The sequence below is a fragment of the Anas acuta genome, chromosome 5 (assembly GCF_963932015.1).
Source record: "Anas acuta chromosome 5, bAnaAcu1.1, whole genome shotgun sequence".
NCBI lineage: Eukaryota > Metazoa > Chordata > Aves > Anseriformes > Anatidae > Anas > Anas acuta.
The window spans coordinates 59,972,920-59,987,689 of record NC_088983.1 but is presented as its reverse complement, the minus strand read 5'-3'; the positions used below and the strand labels follow the sequence as shown (position 1 = coordinate 59,987,689).

The following is a 14,770-nucleotide window of genomic DNA, read 5'->3' as shown; positions in this document are numbered from 1 at the left end:
TTTCCCTCTTTTAGTTTAAAACCATTCTCCCTTGTCCTGTCATTATCTGATTGAGTAAAAAGTTGCTCACCATCTTTTTTATAAGCCACCTTTAAGTACTAAAAAACTGCAATAAAGTCACCCCGGAGCCTTCTCGTCTTTAGGCTGAACAGCCCCAATTCTCTCAGCCTTTCTTCATAGGAGAGGTGCTCCAGCCACCATTTTAGTGGCTCTCCTCTGGACCCGTTCCAAGAGCTCCACATTCTTCCTGTACTGGGGCCTCCAGACCTGGACACACCACTCCAAGTGGAGCCTCACAAGAGCAGAGTGGAGGGGACAAACGCTTCCCTTGAGCTGCTGGCCACTCCTCTTTTGATGCAGCCCAGGCAGCAGTTGGCCTTCTGGGTTGCAAGCGCGCACTGCTGACTCATGTCAAGCTTTTTGTTCAAGGAGTTCTTTGATATTTGACAGCAACAAACTATTTCCTGCAAAATGCCTCACACTGTGGACACTAGTAAAATTGGTTTTAAATAATAGTAAGAATTGATAGAGACGTACAAGTAAAAAATTTACATCACAGGATGGTCTGTAGAAAACTATTTACTGATGACTCAGTTAACTTAGAAAAGTGGATGAGAAGGAGAAAAAGGAGAAGCTAATGGTGAGTCTTGAGAAGTCTTGAATCTTCAGGTCTCAAGTTTTGAGTCTCAAAGTCTTGAGTCTTCAGGTCTTGAGTCTTCAGCTCTTCAGTACTGTGTCTAGGTAATTTGGATAGTTTTGAGAACAGGTATTTTCTAAAAGAGTGTAACTTTGTTTTGGTTGTCATTACAGTTTAGTATATAGCACCTAGAGTTTTCAGAGCAGAGAGATGTATTTCTCTTTGTGTGCTGTATTGTTATGTAGAACTCAAGCATGTGTGACATTGGGCATGAAAGGTAATTCTGGCTTTTTTTTTTTTTTTTTTTTTTTTTCTCCACAGCTCTGGGAAAGGGCCCATACAAACTGGTCAGCTACTTGGATGGGGAATTTGTACTGGCAGTGAAACTGGTGGATGGTTTTGTTTTCCCTGTGAGACAAGAAGATGGACACGCAGTGAGCTTTATGCTTACTTCAGGACTTTATAAACCCAAATCACATGGTAAAGTCCCTGTAATGTAGAGGCTTAAGTAAGGCAGAGCACATTCTCTCCTTGAATACTAGCCTATGTCTAACTACAGACCTGGGTCAAAAAATCTTTTCTCTTTATGTCAGCTGATTCTGCACCTTAATGTTGTCTGCAAAAGTTTTGATTTAGCTGGTTTAATTACATGATGTTAGCTTTAGAAACAGATACTTTTAGTTGAAAAACTAACAATTCTTCTCTAACCCCAACCTTCAGAAGCCCCCAAACCAGTATTGTAGCCCAGTGCTTCAGATATGTGTTGCTCCTTCCACCTTTCCTCAGGCAGAACTGGGACATGGAAAAGAATGGGAAAGAGATGATATAAGAAAAGTATTCTCTAATTCACTCAGTCTGCCACCATCACTTATTGTCTTGTACAGAGATGACCATTGGCTTCAACTTGAGCTGAAGTTGTGTGCTGTGAATGTGTCTTCCTGTCCTGAATTAAGTTTCCCGGTGAAGGAATCTGTTGTTAATTCAGCAGATGAAATAGGTCTTGCACACCTTTAGACAGGTTGAGAAGACTTACAAGAATATATTCAGCACTTTGTGACATTGATTAAATGCTATAGTTGTCTGCACACTCAATTTTACTGCTCACAGAGCACTGAAGCCTCAATATAATTTTACTGCTTATAGTCTTCTGATCATGTCTTTGGACAGCCTGAAGGTTGCTGTCTTTGTGTAATCAAAAACAAGGGGTAAGGGTCAGTGAAAAACTGAGAAGCATTTAACTGTTGTCTATAGAACTGACACAAGAGCTCATGTAACAGAATATCCAGGGCCAGATTGCTTTTATTAATCATAGATTTGAGACTTGTACATTGCATTCATTTTGGGTTTGGAAAGGGAGGGTCAGTCCTACTGTTCCTGTATAAAATTGAACCTGGCAAGTGGAATTGGTGCCTTATAGTTCAATTTAAGAGAACAGTGTTTCATCATTTGGCCATGGAAGAGTTTGTAAAATCAGTGCTGTATTTTTCATATCCATGTCTTCATTTATGTGTCTTTGTTGGTTCTTCACTACCTCAGAAAAATGGATATGTTTCATCAGTTTCAGATAAATCATAGCCACTGAAAATTTTGGATCTTGAAATTGATTGGCTGTATGGCAGGTATTATAAATCATACTGAGTGTCTGTCATTATTGAACAAATAGCTACTTGCTACAGGCAGTTATTAAAAAGATGCAAGTGCAACTAAGTTTTTCAAATAAGTCAAATTTTTTATGCTCAAAAACCAAGCTGATCTTTCATACATGTTATAAAAACAAACAAACAAACAAAAAAAAACACAACAAAAAAAAAACAACCAACCAACCAAAAAAAAACCACTGGATCTGTTTAATAGAGATCATTTGTTTTCTGTGCTTTTTTTTTTTTTTTTTCTCCCCAAGAAATGCTATCCAGGTCTGGAGGGTTAGTTGATTTTACAGTAGTTTAATGGCTTTTTTCAACAGAATAGAAGAGTTTACAGCAGAACAGAATGAAGTAATTTTGTAAGAAACAGATGCCTGTAACAGGCTCAAAATCTGCCATTCTGCAATTGATCGTACAGGGGCTTGCTTGAAATCAGCAGTACTGTTTTAAGGGTAAGGTATCATGTGGATACATTTGCCAGAAAACAGGCTTTGCTGTAAACCTTCTTGGGGGAAGGGCTGGAGAGCTGACTGCTTAGAAATGAATACATAAATCTGTAAGCTGAATGCAAAATACATTTTCGTAATTTATTTTTAATGAAAAGCTGAGCTCTTGAGCTATCAATTCCTGACAGCAAGCATAACTTGCAAAGCTAATAAGGTGAAGTTTACATTTTTATTAAATAAATGTTTAGCAAAGGCTGTAAACTGAAGTTCTAATTGACTGCTGGGCTATATTCCTTTGTCCTGGTGTAGGCAAATGTCCTAATAAAATAAAAAAAAAACAAGTGTTCGTCAGAATCTAGGACTCTAAAACCATCTTCTTAAAAGATTCAGGGCATTTTCATTGATAAGGCCATTGCCAGTTTTCATTGCCCATGCTACTGATAGCAGTATGTTACATCAGAGTGACTTTAGTTTATTATGGCACATAAATGACTTCTGTGTGTCTTTTTTTTTTTCAGATTCCAACTTGGTTTCATTTGAAACAGCTGAGAGACCTAATTATTTTCTTCAGTTGTCCTCCAACAATACCCTTGTTCTTTCTAAATGGGAAAAAAGCGAAGAGTTTCACAACAAATCGACATTTGTTATACACAAGAATACATGGCTTTCTGGTTACAGTTCCTTTGAATCATTTGCAAAACCAGGATACTTCATCCACATTTCTGCATCTTCAGTTGAGCTTCTGAAGTACCATCATTCAGAGGAATTCAGACTATCAATCCTATTTAAACTAGTAGGTAGGTAATTAAAGTTGTATTTTATGAACATCACTTTGTTCCCCATGGAAATATAAGCTAACTCTTAATGATATTTTCAGAGGTGACTATATATCTTACTTCTCCCCAGCATCACTGGAAGCTGCGGATAATTTGTTTGTGACAGGCTCAAAATCTTCTTTGAGCTTTGTAGTAAGGAAGAGATTCGGTTTTCTTGTCACAAGTCATTAAATACCCACACAACTTCACTGTATTTGCCAACTGGTTTTGGAAATGCATAGACTATAGCAAAGTTTCTGTGCAATATTTGCTTTATGGGTTGTGAGGAAATTCTCAAGGAATAGAAAATTCATGCTGATGAATAATGGATTCACAAAGGGAATGGAAAAAAAAAAAAAGAATGTGTGTTTCTACGTTAAGGTCTGTGGATGACGTTTTCTCTTCCCTTCCTTTTGATTGTGTTTTCTGTCCATTCTCATCGTAAACTTTGTGGCCTCATAAGTCATGCTATCCAGTACTAAGGACATGCCTGTAGATTACACCTCTCAAACCTTATTTCACCTGAAAAACACCCTGACCTTATCCATGTACCAACTCACAGAGGCTGTGCCTTCCGTGATGTTATCCCCTAGTGTTTCAGGTGCCATGTAAGTGGTGATATATGCCTGTTTTGGGGGATCCAGATGTCTTTTTCTCTAACGTTTCTTGGACAGTTGCAGCTTCTGAATATGCAATGTAGACTGCTGTGAGGCTGTTTCTACCTTCTTCAGAGATTCCTGTTCCCTAACAGTAGTCACGTTCCATGGAGATGTAAGGAACACAAATGTTGGCAACATTCTTAGAACACTTTGTGGGATGTAGAATCTGCTGCCATAAGAACTGGTGACAAATGCCATGCATTAAGAACTCCGCAATTAATCAAACTCTGTCTCATTTAGATTGGTAAACAAACAAACAAACAAAAAAAACCCAGGAAATAAGTCTTTTCACAACAGGAAATAAGTCTTTTCACATACTCGAGAGCCATGTGCTGAAATGAAGATGGCCTTACAGATCAGGAATGAGATACAAGAAGTTATATTGGACTGTAAAATAAAAGAAAGCAGATTTTTCATGAAACTATCATTTGCTTTATTAGTTATTGATTTATTTATTGCTTTATCGCATTATCAGGTTGTCTTAATATATAAGATGCTTCTAATGCATCTGTGTGACTTTTTTATGAACCTCAATGACAACTACTAATTGCTGAAACCTACTGGCCTTTGTGCACTATATAAAATTCCCAAATCACAATAAGTGTTTATTATTTTTATGTTCTAATGCTTTGCACTGTGCTGTAAATTTAAATATATCGGTAACTTATTTACTGGTGTAGCAAAAATATTTTAATAGGTATTCTTGGTAACACAATTTTCATAAACCAGTTCTTCATTCTCTGAAACCAGAACTTTGTTTTACAAGCAAAAAAGAAAGAAAATGTGCTGTTGTAACAAACAAAGCATGGCCTGGCCATGTTTTATAGTGACCATTCTGAATCTCTTGGCATAGTCAAATCTGAAGTAGGCGTTGACTTCTGTGACAGAAGAGGCCAACTGTATGCCTCGTGGAGCTTCTTGTTATCAAAACATTGAATTAAAGCGTTAATGGTAGCATTGTGAATCTGCTGATGTTTTGTGGTGCATTATGATGACAGCCTAATGCAGCTGTTGACTGGCACACTCCAACTTCAGAAAAAATGACAGATTTTGTCATTGCCAAATGCCTGTTGCCTCTTGACAAATGCTTGTAATTGCAGAGCTGTTGAGGTTTTTGAACAGCAGAATTACAGAGCTAATGCTGTTACCAGGGCGTTCATACAGCATTTCAGGCAAAGAACTTTTTTTGGACATAACAAAAATATCTCCTTAGTCTTTCATCTTTGAGGAAGGAATGAAGAAGGTTAAAACATGTTCCAATTCTCAGTGGTCATCCATTAACACAGGGTGGTATGTCTTTTCAAGTGTGAAGTCTTTACCTTCCAGTCATTATACCAAAAAATCCTATCTATGCCAATGGAAAACTAAAACAATTTACCTCAGCAAGTGGGATCAGATCAAATGATCTAGAGGCATTTCATTAATCACCACATCCGAGGGCTTGGGTTTCAGAGTTTTATAAGCAGAGAAACACAGGGCTCGAATCTTTCTCCAGTGTACTTTCACAAGGCCCAGCCTGCTGATGTAGGGTAATTACACGGTCTAAAAATACAGCAGCATTTGTTTAAGTTAATGGAAAAGTTACACCAGCTCCAGAGAGCACAGGCAAAAGCATATTGGATTTCCTGCTGACTGTTGTAAATGCTTTGCATATTAGATCAGAAACTCTTGAACCGGGAACAGCTATTCCTGCGGAATCAGAGGATAAATATCGGGAGCAGAATAATAGGCCCAGTAAATCCCCTTGGCCAGAAAGTTCCTCATGAGACTTCTTCATACTCTGTGACGCACATTCAAAAGGAAGAATTTTAAATGACCTGATCACCACAGCAATAGATACGTGGTTGTTTAAAGTCAGCTGACGAGTCACTTTTTCCAGTTTCATAGCAATAAATATTGTCACATTCAAATACGTTGACTATAAATTACACAGATAGGATGGGCTAATACTGTGAAGTATTTCCATGAATAGTCACCTCAGTTTTTAAATTGAGTTGTTTCATTATAGTTAGATTTGTTTGCTCTCCTGTTCCCACAAACATTTGGGCGTTTGAGTTGATAACTGAATTTGAGTATCTAGAGTATATATAGTAGCAAGGAAATATTTGTAGTCACAAGAAAATAGATTTTACATTCTTTGCAGGAAATTTTACTTGCCAGTAGGTTATTTTGTTATGCATTCAGTTGAAAGAATACATTTAGTCTGACCAGAACAGCAGAGACAGAGATGTCAAGTTTCAAATTCACATTTGAAATTATTGAGAAATTAGAGGAAGTCAGGAATTGATCTTTTTTATGGATATAGATACGGCTTCCTTTTTTTTTTTTTTTTTTTTTAAAAAAAATCATGTTCTCAAGCTGGTTGACTTTACCATTCACAGAATTATCATAAGATGCGTTACTCTTTTAATATCACTGTGAGTTAATATTATATATACTATAAAAATGTAAGTAACTTGCACTATGTAAATCCTGTGGTGAAGTTCTTAATAAGGTTAGCTATGTGCTTAAAAAACTAACTTGCTTTAAATGTAACGGCTGTCTCAGAGAGAATTTTCAGATAAAATCTCAGGATGCAGTAGATACATGCACACTGCACACAGAGGTATTTATCAATGTTTGATACAGGGCATTTTGCTTGTTCTCAGCGTTTGTATCTTATACAGATATAATATGGTACAGAAACACGGTACAAAACTGAAAATTAAATTTATTTATTTATTTATTTTTTACAAAATTCTCTTACATCTTTAGTCAGATTTATACATGATGTAGTTGACTAGTTACCTTCTGTTTACTCATACCCATTTCCATCAATAGATTTATTTATTTTTTTAATGCCCTGTTTTACTTACGTTGAATTGCTCTTGAGTTTAAATTGAGCTTGTATGCTTTGCCAGTCCCAGAGATCATGACCTAGGGCTTGGGACTGGATAATGCTGAGCACCTGCTGTTCTACCTGCAAATTCCGAGTATGTCCCTAAACACATCTGCTGAGTAGCTCTTGGAATTAAACTGAGGTTCCTGGAGAATTATAACATCTTTCCCATTTATACCACAAAGACAAATGTTTGACCTCCTGCTTTTGAGTGAATAAATAGGAGGAGATTAGATAGTTACGTTAACAGGATTATATTCATCCACCAGCATAATAGTAAGATAAAGCTGAAGTATTTGAAAGATAGATAATTATATTTTGTTTTCAGTTATGTTTTGGCTAGGCACAAAGTTCATTCTTTTCAGTGATACTTGCTTACATTTCTCATTGCAGAAACTTGAAAGTCATGGGCAGAGTTTGTTGGTAGTTTGTACGTGTTAAGTGGGTAGATAGTATTTCATGTTACTAAACTTGTAACTGAGGAGATAGGCAATCTGAGTTACTAAGCAGAGTTTTGCTGCTGTTATAAATAGAGTGAATTCTAAAGAATTTTTTTCTTCCTTCTAAATTATTTTAAATCTCTGGGGAAAGTAACAAAATAAAAAGGTACAAGATGAGAAGGAGAGTTTAAATACCTTTTTTCATAGTCTTAACCTTTATTTTAAATACAACCTTCTGTTGAAGTCAGTATAATTAAACATTTTTTTTTCTTTTCAAGTAAATAGATTTTTTTGAACATAGCAAGAAATTATTCTGACAATGGCAAATGTTATTCTTGTGGGGTAGAAGTCAATATAAAAAATGGCAGGATGGACTTGTGACCAGTAGGTATTGTCAATACACACACACACACACACACAGAGTGGCCGAGGTACTAAGAAAGGTAATTGTGACTCAACAGAACACCACAATCTGTCAGTGGTAAAAAATAAAATTAAAACTCTTCATTGGATTACACTAGTAGTTCTACTACAGTACTGACTGTTCTTATTACCACAGAACTAAATTTGAAAGCCACAGAAAATGAAGATCATAAATGCTTCTCTGAAGTCCAAGCATGTGAGAGAAATACATATGGGGTTGGCAAAGTGTATAGGCACATTCATACAAAAGCTTTCTACAGTACCATAACCATTTATATGCTCAGCTCCTGTTAGGTAAAATAGGATCATAGAATGTTTTGGTTTGGAAGGGACTTTAAAGATCATCTCATTCCAACCAGCCTACCGCAGGCAGGGACATATCCCACTAGACCAAAAATGGTCTATCTAAGCCCCATCCAATTTGGCCTTGAACACTATCAGGGATGGGGCATCCACAGTTTCTCTGGCAACCTGTTCCACTGCCTCAGCACCCTCAGAGTAAAGAATTTCTTCTGAGTATCCAGTCTAAATCCACCCTTTTTTGGTTTAAAGCCATTAAATAAATTATTAGAATAATAAATGAAAGAGTAACAAACGATGAGAATAAATTGATGATGAAAAAAAATTATGATGACATGAGCCAAAAGTGTGGCCAGCAGAACAAGAGAGGGGATTCTCCCCCTCTGCTCTGCTGTTGTGAGACCCCACTTGGAGCCCTGCCTTCAGTTCTGGGGCCCCCAGCACAAGAAGGATGTGGAAATAACAGAACACATCAAGAGGAAGGCCACAATGATGATCAGATCTCTGGAGCATCTCTTCTATTAAGACAGGCTGAGGGAGTTGGCATTGTTCAGCCTGGAGAAGAAAAGGCTCGGGTGAGACATTATATGGGGCCTACAGGGAAGCTGGGGAGGCACTCTTTGTCGGGGAATAAGAGGACAAGAAGAATGGTTTTAAACCAAAAGAGGGTAGGTTTAGATTACGTATTTGGAAGGAATTTTTTATTCTGAGGGTGTTGAGGTGAACAGGTTGCCCAGAGAAGCTGCGGATGCTCCATCCCTGGAAGTGCTCAGGGCCAGGCTGGATGGGGCTTCGAGCAACCTGGTCTGGTGGGAAGTGACCCTGCCCATGGCAGGGGGTTGGAACCTTGTGAGCTTTAAGGTCCCTTCCAACCCAAATCATGCTTTGTTTCTGTGATTCTATAAATGTGGGCTCAGCTGGCATGTTGACAGGAACGACCGCCATCCAGGGCATACTTCATCATTTTGTTAAGGATTTGCTCTGTCACCAAATAGAAGACAAATGCTGAGAGACTTCACCAGGAGGTATGTGGTTATCTTCAAATGCCATAGCAAATCCTTTTGAGGAAAACACGTCTGATACAAGAATCTTGACTCATTGTCTGTAAACTGTGTATCATTCTTTTGTTGTGAGTGAACAGTACTGTTGCACAGAGTACAGTAAGCTCATGTTACTGCTTGCTGATTGGGGGAATTTAACTATTAAAAAAATGGGAAGCATGTAGTGGAGGTGGCTGATTAGCCTCCCGAATAGTATAAAGCATTCATGCCCTGTGCTGGTGAAATCCAGTTTCTGAGCAATGGTATCTTCTGTGATGGGAAGAGCAGTGCTCGAGTTCCGGCATAAAATTTAATATCTAAAATCAATACAGAGAGTGAAAGGAGTATTACCCTCAGTTTAGGAAGAGGTACTTTAAATGGCTGTAGAGCTCATTGTTGCTACTTTTCCTTTTACCCCAGTGACTCTGAGTATTAGGGTCATAGTTTATATATAAAGGTAGTGAAAAGAGGCAAAAATATCTATTACGTTACCTTGATTTAAGGATACTTTATTATTCTCTTGGCTTAGTCTTGAATTCATTGTAGTTTAGAACAAGACTGCCTGTTTCATCTCACATTCATTTTCTGCCTTATCTCTATTTAGCATAAACTTTGTAAGCAGGAACTGCATCTTGCTGTGTGTTTTTCATGGTGGCTAGCACAGTCAGGTAGGTCCTTGAGCTGCATAGGCATTCCAGAAGTGATGTTGTCAATAATGAAAAGTTAAAATACGAAGAATAAAATTAAATCAATATGAGCTGAAAATTGTCTAATGATGTAGAAGCATTTTCCCATAATTCATAAGGCATGTATTTCACTTTATCTGATGGGTTTACTTGAGATGTACTGAAAACTTTGGAGATACTGGAAACCAATTCATGGAATATATTCAGCTCTTGCTGTGGTGATATGGTCTGTTCTTTTATACAATTTACACATTACAAAAAATGAATAGAGCTTTGTATGGCATGTTGAGTACCTTCACATCCATTGACTAGAAAATTAAGCACCCATTGGTTCTACAGCTCTCCTTTGAAAATCATTTTTATGACAAGGTTCATGGATTCATCTATTGTCTGTCCTCTGTTCTGCAGAATCAGGGAGAAATTTTGCAGAAAAGCATGATTTTGTTAGTTCCTTATGGAAATCGATGTTCATGTTGCACTCAGCAAATGCTATATGCCTTTATGTGATTCTGTGATTTATGTACAAGCTCCCCACTATTTCCTATCAAGGCATGCAATGCCTGCAAACTCTTTGAATGTAATCTCTAGGAATGCTTGAGGGAAATGGGGCAATTGCTTCATAAAAGATGAAGTTCATATAAAGAATGAGAGAAAAGATGTTAAGCTCAGCATTTACAAGTGTTAATTCAAGATCATTGTTCTGCTAAATTGAGAAACTGGCATTCATCATCAGGTTGTCAGATGTGTTCTACCAAGCTTGTGCCTTTATTGTGTTTGAAACTTCTGTTATGATTACTGTTGAGTTAAAAGTTATGGATCTGTCTCCATACCTAGTCTAAGGTAGTCTGATGAATGAGATTTCCTAGACTGTTCTAGAATATAGTGTGATAGCTGGTTGTTACTATGGGTAGTGAATGCTTGTTCCAGTGGGTCTCAGATGTGTTCTTTTTGTCATATATAATTTGTCCTTAAACCTTTTTACTCTGACCTGTCAGTGAATGCAAAACCTGATGCATCAGTCATACAGACATTCCAAAATGTATGGAAATAATTCCTTTCCTCCATTAGATTTACATAATTTAAGTCAGTTTCACAAGAAGGTTCACAGATTAATTCAGGAAGTGTTCTCGTTTCTGTATAGGATAGTAACTTTGTAAATACATTTGTTATTGTCATTAAGAGTCATGTTTTTGAAAGCAGCACCCGTGTCCCTGTGTAGGACAAAATGTTAAAAGTGTTAAAACACTAGATGGCAACATACACACTCTTACTTTAATAAGGGTGTGGGTGTCTGAGTTTGATTTATACCTTTGATTTAAGATAATTATTTGTACTAAAAAGGAAGACATTTATGGTTAATAATTGCAGAGGAGTAACTAACCATAAGTGCAGATGCTGCTAAATTGCAGGAAAGATGTTTTCTTAGGATTTTCCAGGAAAGATGAGTGTCGCAAGGAAGGTGTAAAAGAACTAGTCTCTGTGTATCAGTAAAGATAAGCAAAACTTAAAAGCCAAAAGATTTACAAAGACCCAAAATGGAAAGTCCGTCTAAGCAGTAAGCATTCTCTTTCTGGTCATTAATATAAATATTGTTCAAGTGCAGCTATTGTTCACAGGCTCTGAACCACATAGGTTTCAGACCACTTTTAGCATTCTAGAGGGGACAAATATGTCATGGTGGTGTTTTTCTTTAGGTATAGATGTAAGGAAAGTGCCAATGCCCTACCCTGGCTGCTCCAGGAAGGAGCTGAGGTGGGCTGTTGTAGTTCAGGTACCAAAATCCAGATGGATTGCATAAGTCACACAGGCTTGGAAGAGCCACTGGAGTACATCCAGCATTGATATGGGAAACCATTCTGCATGCAGATGGGACAGAGATATAGTGAAAGAAAAGCATGTAATGCATTTGAACATGCAAGTGTATGCCCCCATGTATGCCACCCGTATGATTGCCGAAACTTTGTTTCTTTGAGGTTTTATATTGTCTATGACTGAGTCCATTGATTTGTCATCTTTACATTCATTCTGTAAAGTCATTGCATAATTTAATAAGTATTGTATAACTGATCCTTACTTATGTTTATTTTCACTCTGAATTTTAACTCTTCCTTTACCTGTATTTGTACTTTGGGTTTCAATTATCCAGATTTGAAGCATTTCAATAAACATTATCTACATAGATTTTCTGAAGGCAAATTGGGTGGCTGGGTGGGTGGGTTTGTTGGTTGGTTTTGTTGGGTTTCAGTTTGCCATTGTGTGTTTTATTTTTTGATAGCATTTTGTTTGCTGAAATATATATTTTCAGTTAAAATTTCCAAGACAAAATATGATAATTTCTCAGTTGCTTTGACCACCAGTTAGAATTTCGGGTTCAAAATGGTTTAGGTTTCAATTATTCTCTTGGAATGCCTATCTTAAAGTGCTTCTGAGAAGATCAACTGTTAAGATGCATTGTTGTAAAGAGACTAAATTGGCCTAATACCAGATTATTTGCTTTGGTTATTTGTGTTCATTTTAGCTTTTAAAATGCAATTGTATCATAACAGTTAGTACACCTATCTCAGCTAATTTTAACACCAGCCAAACCACAGTTATGATACACTGTGTTATAAATTATATCAGTGTTTCCAACTGGTGCTTTTTCTTTTGATCGTAACAGCAAGAATTGTACTGAATCTTTATCCTGTTTTTGCATTTTAATTGAATAACCACAAGATTCATTGTTGTCATGCTTTTCAAAAGCTTTGTAAAACAACAGCTCTGACTTACGTGGCTTTATTTTCAAGGGATTGTAAATGCAGTAAACATGGCATGTTTTATACTGCAAAAAGCAATACAGGTTGCAGAGCCAGTACTCTGCAATATACTGTTTCTCTATGTTTCACAAAGACCTAAACAGTTAAAAAAAAATATTAACAGTTTTTTTTTTTTGTAGGGAATACAGGTAGAAACAGTAGAAGTTTTAGAGCTGCAGTGAACTAGCTGTGCTTCTTAGTGATATATATATGTGTGTGTGTTTGTAGAAATATATATGAGATTAACAGATCTTGGTTGTTTTGCAGATGCCAAATACAAACTTATATCACGTTCTGCATGTGAATGGCATTATGATGCCTGTGCAAGTCCTTGTTTCAAAACATGCAGGGATCCTTTGGGACAAAACTGTCAGGCAGTACCAAAGTAAGTTTTTTGCAAATGGAAAATTATGTAATTTGTGTAATAAACAGCATAATAAGCATATGAGTGACCAGATGTAGGCTTAGTACAGCAGATCTGTATTCATGTGGAAGGAGATGAATGAAGAAGAAAAGAAGTGAAATAAAAATTGCAGTGGCAGCTGCATGAAAATGACGTCTCTAGACAGCAGTTGTTAGATGAGTATTGCCAGAGTTTGGAATTACAAGTATATTTGTAGCTTTCATGCGGGAGGGTATTACAGTGTATTAGTAAAAAGAAATGCTGTTAATGTTGTTTCAGATAGTTGTACCCCTGTGTTTTCATTATCATAGAGTCTTAGAATGGTTTGGTTGGAAGGAGCCTTAAAGATCATCTAGTTCCAACCCCCTTGTTATGGGCAGGGATGCCTTGCACTAGATCAGGTTGCCCAAAGCCCCATCCAACCTACTCTTGAAAACTTCCTGGGCCGGTTGTGTTTCACAGCTTCTCTGGGCAACCTGTTCCAGTGCCTCACCACACTCAATTATGGCATTTCAACAACTGTGTCTGTCCTGGCATTTTTCTTTTCTGTTTTACTAATTTGTACTAAGTTTTGCAAAAGTGGCATGTAGATTTTGGTGTGCAAAAAAGCTTTGGCATTTCTTAGGTGACAATAGTTACCGTTGAACCTGTGAACATTCAGGCTGAATATCACTGAGTTCATGCTTTAGCTTAGGTCTATGTGAGAATGTAAGCCATGGAATGTAAGCAATGATGTTTTGAAGGAGTACACTGAGATGATGAGATTTAGATAGAACAAGGCTCTCTACTCAAAACTACTTTATAAATTAATAGTGTTTGTGTAAAATTAAATGCTTGATAGTTGACGATACTCTTCAACTAGTTAATAATGATTGTTTTTTTTCTAGAGTGGAAGGATGCATCCCTGTGTGTCCTCTCAATATGTTGCTGGATGAAATCACTCAAAGATGCGTGTATTTTGAAGACTGTATGTTTGAAAATATATATATATTATGTATGATGTTTAGCTTATTAATATCCGAGGTTATGTTTTTCTCAAATTTTCAAATAAGGGTGTTTAAATTTGTGTAATTATGATCTTAGTTACACAATTGTACTGGGTCTGGCTACGTGCGTTGAGGCCTTGCTTCAAGGACGTGGTCAATCATCGCTCATTTGTGGGAAGTAGAGAGTAATTTCTTTCCTCTGCACTTCCATATAGCCTTCATTTATTTTGTTTGTTTTCCTCCCTTCTTTTTATTTTTCCCTTTTCCCCGCCCTTTTCCCCTTTCCCTTTTTATTTCCCCTTAGTTAAATTGTTTAGTTCATAATAATCTTTATTTAATTATTATTATTTCCCTTTAATTAAATTATCCTTATCTCAACCCGTGAGTTCTTTGCTTTACTTCTCCCCCTCCTCATCTAAAGGAGGGGAGTGAGAGAGCAGTTGTGGGGTTTAGCTGCCCAGCACGGTAAAACCACCACAAAAATGTTTGAGTTTTCACTGAACATCTAGTTTAGTTTAGATTAGAAAGAATTTCACTCCTCAAAAACTGGAGTACTTTTAAAATAAGAAAAATGTTCTTTCTTCATAAAACATTTCAGTAATATTAGATGTGGAGAAAA

At 36.9% G+C, this 14,770-nt stretch overlaps 1 protein-coding gene across 1 annotated transcript in view; it reads left to right on the top strand.

The window, feature by feature from the left end:
• OTOG (otogelin) overlaps positions 1 to 14,770 on the top strand; it is a 105,119-nt gene that overhangs the window by 58,710 nt on the left and 31,639 nt on the right. The window contains exons 32-35 of the mRNA XM_068685161.1: positions 959 to 1,117; positions 3,245 to 3,523; positions 13,030 to 13,147; positions 14,053 to 14,132. Coding sequence (XP_068541262.1) covers positions 959 to 1,117; positions 3,245 to 3,523; positions 13,030 to 13,147; positions 14,053 to 14,132 — 636 coding nt within the window. The remainder of the gene's footprint in view (positions 1 to 958; positions 1,118 to 3,244; positions 3,524 to 13,029; positions 13,148 to 14,052; positions 14,133 to 14,770) is intronic.